Below are 8,246 nucleotides of genomic sequence, written 5' to 3'. Positions count from 1 at the left end.
ATGAAAGCCTACCTAAAGAGCGCAGGAGGCTTTTTTGTCCTGAATAAAAGCACTACTGTTGGACGACATGAAGACTCAGACCTTGTTTTAGAGGTAAGAGCCGTTCCCGCCCACCCCCAGCCCCTCACCCCCTCCGCGCAGCCTTACTGCTCTTGTGGATTCCAGTCTCTTGTAGAGCGCACCCTCTGGCTTACAGCCACAGCGTCCTTCCCTGTGCCACCATTAACCGACTGCTGCATACACTGGTCTCCCCAGCATGTGTGGCAGAAATGGGTATGAGCAATGGGTGTGATGTGCCCTCTGTCCTCTGCTGGCCATGGTGCATGGATGTCCCAGCCATCGCCCCCTCCCCAGAGCCAAATGGGACCATTCAGAAGGGGGCATGGAGCAGGTGCTCAGACCCCTGCCCCGGGCCTGACAGCGAGGGCCACCTGAAGTACCCAGCTTGAGCGACGGCCTCCTTTCTTCCCAGAGCTTTTAGAGACCGTTGTGGTGTGTGTAACATGTTGAAAATGTTGTATAAATGAATTCTACCACAGGTGATGACCTTTCGAGATTGTTGTTTTTTTTTTCACTGAGCATAATGTCCTTGAGATCACCTGTTATTTTTTATTGTTGAGTAATATTCCCTGATAGAGGCGTTGAGTAATGTTCCTTGGGATAGATGTTGAGTAACATCCCATTTGTTTAACCCTTCACATATTGAAGGGCATTTTGATTGTTTCTAATTCAGGGTCTGTTACAGATAAATCTGCTCGTGAACATTTGTGCACAGGTTTTTGTGTGAACATAAGTTTTTATTTCTCTGGGATAAATGCTCAGGAGGGTGACTGCCGGATCATATGGTACGTGTATGGTTTCCAAAGAAAGTGCCAGACTGTTGTCAGGGTGGCTGTGCCATTTTCCATTCCCACCAGCAGTGTATGAGACACGGTTTCTCTGCATCCTCACCAGCAACTGGTGTTATCACTGTTTTTTATTTTACTTTATTTTTTAAATAAATTTCAGGATTTTTTTTAAAGTTTATGTATTTATTTGAGGGGGAAGGGCAGAGAGAGGGAGAAAGAGAATCCCAAGTAGGCTCCGCGCTGTCAGTGCAGAGCCAGACACAGGACTCAGTCTCATGAATCGTGAGATCATGACTTGAGCCGATACCAAGAGTCAGATGCTTAACCACCTGAGCCACACGGGCACACCCTGGTTTTTAGTTTAGCTGTTCTAGCAAGTGTGTATGGCCCTGTGCACATCCTCGTTGGGGCAATGTCTCTTCATGTCTTTTGCCCATTTTCTAGTCATGTCGTTTAGTTTTTAACTCTTAAGTTTTGAGAGTTCTTTAAGTATTTTAGATACGTGTCCCTTGTCAGATACAGAGCTTGCAGATAATTTCTCCCTGTTGGTGGCTTGTCTTTTCATTCTCCTAACAGAATATTTCCCGAGGAAGACGTTTTAAATTTTGATGACTTCTGTTTATCGTTTTTTTTTTGTCATGACTCATGCTTTTTGAATCATGTCTAAGAACATGTCACTGGGTCCTTGATTCCCAAGGATTTCTCAGACACTTTTTTCTGAAAGTTTTATAGAGTTTTTATGTTTAAACCTATGAATGATTTTGAGTTCGGTTTTGCATACAATGTGACATTTCGGTCTTTTGGTTGCCTGTGGGACTGTAGTGGCTCCAGCACCATTTCTTGAAAAGACTATCTTTGTCCGTTGAACTACTTTTGAAACTTTGTCAAAAGCCATTTAGCATTACTTGTGTGGGAGCTGTTTCTGAGTTTCCTACTATGTTTCATTGACCTAGGTGTCTGTCCCTCTTCCAATGTGGCATGGTCTTGGTTACTGTAGTCATGTAAGTCTTGAATCAGGTAGAATGGTTCCTCCTACTTTATTTTTCTTTAAAAAATGTATTTTTACCTATTTTAGCTCTTTTGCCTTTCCACACAAATTTTAGGATAAGCCTGTCTATATATATACAAAATATCTAGCTGGAATTTTCGTTCTTTTTATTTTTTTTAAGTTTATTTATTTATTTTGAGAGAGACAGAGACAGCACGAGAGAGGGAAGGGCATAGAGAGAGGGAGAGAGAGAGAATCCCAAGCAGGCTCCATGCTACCACTGCAGGGCTCAAACCCATAAAACTGTGAGATCGTGACCTGAGCCAATACCAAGAGTCGGACACTTAACCAGCTGAGCCACTCCGGTGCTCCTCTTGCTGGAATTTTAATAGGAATTGTATTTAAGCCTATATATCAGTGTGAGAATTGATGTCTTTACTATGTTGTCTTCCAATCCATGAACATGGTATGTCTCTCCTTTTTTTCAGGGGGTCTTCGATTTCTTCCATAAATATTCTGTAATTTTTAGCATACCAGCCCTCTGCATGTTTGCTAGATATACACTTAAGTATCCATCTTGTTTTAAATTATTATAAGTGATATCATATTGTTGGGGCACCTGGGTGGCTCAGTCGGTTAAATGTCCAACTTCGGCTCAGGTCATGATCTCATGGTTCATGAGTTCGAGCCCCATATCAGGCTCCCTGCTGACAGTGTGGAGCCTGCTTGTGATTCTCTCTTTCTTCTTCTCTTCTGCCCTTCCCCCACTCTCTCTCTCTCAAAATAAATAAACTTAAAAAAATGGTATTATAAATTTGGTGTCCACATGTTCATTGACAATATATAGAAGAAATACAGTTGATTTTTGTATACTTCTGTGGTATCTTGCAACTGTAACTGAGCTTTCTAGAAAGTTTTTATAGACTTGTTGGAATTTTATGTATAAACAATCATGCCATCTACAAATAAAAACAGTTTTATTTCTCCTTTCAGAAAAGGAGATCTGAATCCCCCTAATTTCATTTTTCTGCTTTATTGCACTGGCTAGAATTTCCAATACTCTGTTGAGTAACAGTGGTAAGGGCAACATGAATCTTTATATTTGCTTTTTCCCAGTTTCCAAGAGGGTCTATCATAAACTCTCAGATTTAAAACTAAGTCAGTGGACCTCGCCTTGAGGTTCTCGTCCATGCTGTGGTCCCCTGCAAGGACACAGAGTGGGGGAAAGAAAAAGAATTGCAGATTCTTCTTTATCATAACAAGGGACAGGTTTGGGGTAGTTTTATTTCCCATCAAACCAAAGTAGAAATAGAGATCTGTTTTGAAACTGAGTGTGGTACTAGAAAACTATAGTAATTTTTTAAAGTGTGGGCTTTGGGGACGCCTGGGTGGCTCAGTCAGTTGAGCATCCAACTTCGGCTCATGTCATGATCTCACAGTTCATGGGTTCGAGCCCCCGTGTCGGGCTCTGTGCTGACAGCTCAGAGCCTGGAGCCTGCTTCGGATTCTGTGTCTCCCTCTCTCTCTGCCCATTCCCCACTTATGCTCTCTCTTTCTCTCTCAAAAATGAAGAAAGTTTTTTTTGTTTTGTTTTTTGTTTTTTTTTAATTAAAACCACAGGCTTTGGGGATAGACAGACCTGGGTTTGAATCTCATTAGGTCACTTGCTGGTTCTGCGACCTCAAGCAAATGACTTGATCTCTCTGAGCTCATTTTCCCCATCCATACGCCACTTACGTCACAGGGCTGTTGTGAGGATTAAGTGAGAAACGCACAGAAAGAACCTGGCACTTGGTTCTAAGTAAATGACAGCAGGATCGTTATTATGGGCTCATAAAATGGAGGCTGAGGAGAATCCTCCAAGGTGCACAGGGTGGAGACGAAGAACAATACAGAAAAAGGAGCTAATGAGTACAATTTTTCCACAGACATTGAGTTGCATTCACTGTATACAAATAATTGACTGCCTACCGCTCCTCAGACTTAGTTTAAGAAGTAAGTCACCGCCGCCAGCCACAGTCGCATTGATTTATGAAGCAATCAGCTGTGTTTCCAGAAGCACAAGCTTATATTGGCTCCCCAGAGAACAGATGACACACGAGTTGCCAAATATTTTGTGAGCAGACTTTTCATGGGCGCTTCTGTCTTCTCTTGGACAAATCCTCTTCCCAAAGCAAAAATGGATTTGGGAGAGGAGATTTGCTTTAAAAGGGGTTGTGGGGACACAGGTCCATTTTGAAGAATTGGAAGCTGCAGACGTGACAGCATTTCCTAGTTTTATAAAACAAGACAAAGTGAAAATCACTTCTCTGCTGACTTCCTGGGGTCTTTCTGATTAGAAGAATCACCCTTGGGGGAGCCTGGGTGCCTCAGTTGGTTAAGCATCTGCCTTCAGCTCAGGTTATGATCTCACGGTTTGTGGGTTCGAGCCCCACGTCGGGCTCTGTGCTGACAGCCCAGAGCCTGGAGCCTGCTTCGGATTCTGTGTCTCCCTCTGTCTCTGCTCCTCTCCCTCCCTCCCTCCCTCCCTCTCTCAAAGATGAATAAACATTAAAAAATTAAAAAAAAAAAAAAGAAGAATGGCCCTTTGTTAGCTATGGGCCACCCTGAGGAATAATTCAACAGTCAATTTAAAGTTTACGTTATCTGTGCTACCGTAGGTCATTCTCCTAAACAAAGTTCAGAAATACATATTAATAAAAAGACTTCTTCAAAATTACCCAGCGGTCACAGCTAGCAAATAAAAATGATTGTTTTGCTTACCTGAGTGCATCCTAAAGAACAGACAGTACTCCTTCTCGAGATTTTACGCCCCACTGGCCAGGCTGATGGACCGCTCCCGTTGTTGATGTCCTTCTATTTGGCCACCATTAGCTTTTTCTGATAATGGAAGGCAGTTACATGCTTATTGTTTAAAAAAAAAACTGGGAGAAAGCAAAGCATAAGGAAGAAAATAAAAGTCCCTTGGAATCATCTGACTCAGGGAAAAATCAATATTGATATTTGCAGGGTTTCGCCCGGCAGACCTTTTTCTGTATCCTGTAAAGTCTGGTTCCCTGATGGCCATAGGACCAGCCTGTGTTGGCCGGGCTGGGTTTTACCGCTGTTATCACTCATTCCTTCCACAAATATTTACTGGAGCCTCAGCACTGAGGCAAACCTGGGGATAAAGCAATGGCCCAATCAGGCATGGTCCCTGCAGTCAGAAAGCTGCTAGGAGACAGACACATAAGTCAAAGGATTCCACGGAGACATGTATTGTTCTAGTCACATTGGGGCTCTAAAGAAAAGGAATATGGAGGATAAGGAAGGCTTAATAGACAAGGGGGAAAGGGAGGGACATGTGCAAAGGCCCTGGGGTAGAAGAGCATATTATGAGCCCAAGCGACTGAGAGAAAGCCAGCGTGTCCAGAAGTAAGAGTGAGAAGGAAGACAGCTTAAGAAATGATTAGGCCTAGGGGCACCCGGGTGGCTCAGTTGGTTAAGTGTCCAACTTTGACTCAGGTCATGATCTCGTGGTTGGTGGGTTCGAGCATCTCATCGGGCTCTGTGCTGACAGCTCAGAGCCTGGAGCCTGCTTCGGGTTCTGTGTGTGTATGTGTATGTCTCTCTCTGCTCCTCCCCTGCTCATGCTCTGTCTCGAAAAAATAAACATTAGGGGCGCCTGGGTGGTGTAGTCGGTTAAGCGTCCGACTTTCGCTTAGGTCATAATCTCGGGGTTCGTGGGTTCGAGCCCCACGTCGGGCTCTGTGCTGACAGCTAGCTCAGAGCCTGGAGCCTGTTTCAGAGTCTGTATCTCCCTCTCTCTCTGACCCTCCCCTGCTCACGCTGTCTCTCTCTCTCTCTCCTAGAAATAAATAAAAATATTTTAAAAAATTAAAAATTGAAAAAAAAGAGAAATGAGTAGGCATTCTTCAGGCCACCCTATCTGAAGAATATGAGAAGAAGCTGAGGGATTTTAAGCAAGGGGGCAACCTGCATTTCGAAAACTTTGAAATGTCCATCCTGGCCGCCACCCACAGACTAGCAATCAGGAGCTTGATTCAGAATCTCCCCTCTCGCATTCCACACCATCCAAAAGCCTCAGCCTTGCTCGCTTCAGACATAACCTTGTGCATTTTAATTCGTGTGGTTGGATGTGGCTTGTGAACTGTAATCTCTGGAGCTGGAGGTGGCTGTTACTCAAACCCCACTGAGAAAGGGGCTCAGCTCTTCCAGAGTGAAGAGCAACTGCAAGCCCGTAGCTGCAGAACTTTCCATATGGGTCCGAGTGCTTGTTAAACACGAGCCCTTAGACATTCCGACCCATCGGGAATCTTCACATTGGATACGCTGCCCACAGGGATGGTTCCAGGCTCATGCTTTGAGCACCTCCCTCTCTCTTCCTGACCCCCCGCGCTCCTCCCTTCTGAAGTTGTGGGGGCCCTTGTTTGGATGGAGGGGGGTGTGCACTATTTCAGTGAAGCCTCGTTTGAGGGCAAGAGAAGCAAGAGCTTGACAGCGGGCACAGCTGACCCACGCCGGCCCCTCCCCAAGAACTCACGCGGCCCCACCGGGGAGGCCTCTGAATCCCCTCCAACACAGAGCGAGAGCACAGCCCACGTCAGCGCAGTGCTGTGGCTGGGGGGGCGGGGAGGAAGGAGACCGAATGGGACAGAAATGACAGAGGTGACATGTTGCTCCAGCCTGGCCCGTCCGCCCTGGGCACAGTGCCCTACCCGCTGGCTCCTCCCTGATTGGAACAGTCTAGCGTGTTGCATCCCCTTCTCACGGGGGATCTGAGGGTCACGCAGCAAGACGGCTCTCACACTCACACCAGCACCCCGACAGCCAGTCCACTCTTGTGCCTTTGGCTCCTGCCAGTTCTGGGCAAACCACATCTTCCTGATCCATTCGTCCGTTGATGGACACTTAGGCTCTTTCCATGATTTGGCTACTGTTGAGAGTGCTGCTGTGAACATTGGGGTCCATGTGCCCCTGTGCATCAGCACCCCTGTATCCCTTGGGTAAATTCCTAGCAGTGCTATTGCTGGGTCCTAGGGGAGCTCTAGTGTTAGTTTCCTGAGGAACCTCCACACTGTTTCCCAGAGGGGCTGCACCAGTTTACATTCCCACCAACAGTGTAGGAGGGTGCCCGTTTCTCCACATCCTCGCCAGCATCTAGAGTCCTCTGATTTGCTCATTTTAGCCACTCTGACTGGTGTGAGGTGGTATCTCAGTGTGGTTTTGATTTGTATTTCCCTGATGAGGAGGGATGCTGAGCATCGTTTCATGTGTCTGTTGGCCATCTGGATGTCCTCTTTGGAGAAGTGTCTGTTCATATCTTCTGCCCATTTCTTTACTGGGTTGTTTGTTTTTCGGGTGTGGAGTTTGGTGAGTTCCTTATAGATTCTGGATATTAACCCTTTATCTGATATGTCATTTGCAACTATCTTTTCCCATTCCGTTGGTTGCCTATTAGTTTTGTGGGTTGTTTCCTTTGCTGTGCAGAAGCTTTTAATCTTGATGAGGTCCCAATCGTTTATTTTTGCTCTTGATTCCCTTGCTTTTGGGGATGTGTCAAGTAAGAAGTTGCTGCGGTGGAGGTCAAGGAGGTTGTTTCCTGCTTTCTCCTCTAGGGTATTGATAGTTTCCTGTCTCACATTCAGGTCCTTCATCCATTTTGAGTTTGTTTGTGTGTGTGGTGTGAGAAAGTGGTCTAGTTTATTCTTCTGCACGTTGCTGCCCAGGTCTCCCAGTACCATCTGCTAAAGAGGCTGTCTTTTTTCCATTGGATACTCTTTCCCACTTTGTCAAAGATTAGTTGGCCATATATTTGTGGGTCCAATTCTGAGTTCTCTGTTCTGTTCCACTGGTCCATGTGTCTGTTTTTGTGCCAGAACGTTTCCATCTTGACCATCCTTCAGTGTACAGCTCAGTGGCATGAGATACATTTACCAGGTGCAGCCATGGCCACCGGCCGCCCCCAGAGCTCCCCGTCTTGCAGAACCCTGCACTCCATTAAACAGCACCCCTGTCTCCCCTCCACCAGCCCTGGCCGCCGCCCTTCTACTTTCCGTCTCTATGAATCTGACTGCTGTGGGTGCCTGGCGTAAGTGGACTCAGACAGCATCTGTCCATTTGTGACACCTACTCTCCTTAGCATAACGTCCTCAAGGGTCGTCCGTGGTGTGTAGTCTGTGGTATGTTTTCAGCACGTTTTGCTTATCTGCTCCTCTGTCAGTGGATGCTTGGGTTGTTTGCACCTTTGGGCTGGTGTAAATAATGCCAGGAACATGGGTGGGCAAATCTCTCTTCAAGCCCGTGCTTTCCATTCTTTTGGATGTATCCCCAAAAGTGAGCTTGCTGGGGGCATATGATAATTTTATTCTTAATTTTTTGAGGAGCCACCATACTGCTTTTCCCATCAG

The 8,246-nt window shown here is 45.9% G+C and overlaps 1 protein-coding gene across 10 annotated transcripts in view; it reads left to right on the top strand.

The window, feature by feature from the left end:
• FHAD1 (forkhead associated phosphopeptide binding domain 1) overlaps positions 1–8,246 on the top strand; it is a 122,820-nt gene continuing 114,574 nt past the window's right edge. For all 10 annotated transcript variants that reach the window (XR_013337999.1, XM_077775811.1, XM_077775810.1 and 7 more), the window contains exon 1: positions 1–93. Coding sequence is in view for 9 of the 10 variants with exons in the window: in XM_077775811.1 (XP_077631937.1) it covers positions 1–93 (93 nt within the window). In the remaining variant the exon portion in view is untranslated. The remainder of the gene's footprint in view (positions 94–8,246) is intronic.

The sequence above is a fragment of the Crocuta crocuta genome, unplaced genomic scaffold (assembly GCF_008692635.1).
Source record: "Crocuta crocuta isolate KB4526 unplaced genomic scaffold, BGI_CrCroc_1.0 scaffold127, whole genome shotgun sequence".
Lineage (NCBI taxonomy): Eukaryota > Metazoa > Chordata > Mammalia > Carnivora > Hyaenidae > Crocuta > Crocuta crocuta.
The sequence above is the reverse complement of the archived record's forward strand: the minus strand, read 5'-3'. Positions and strand labels throughout refer to the sequence as shown.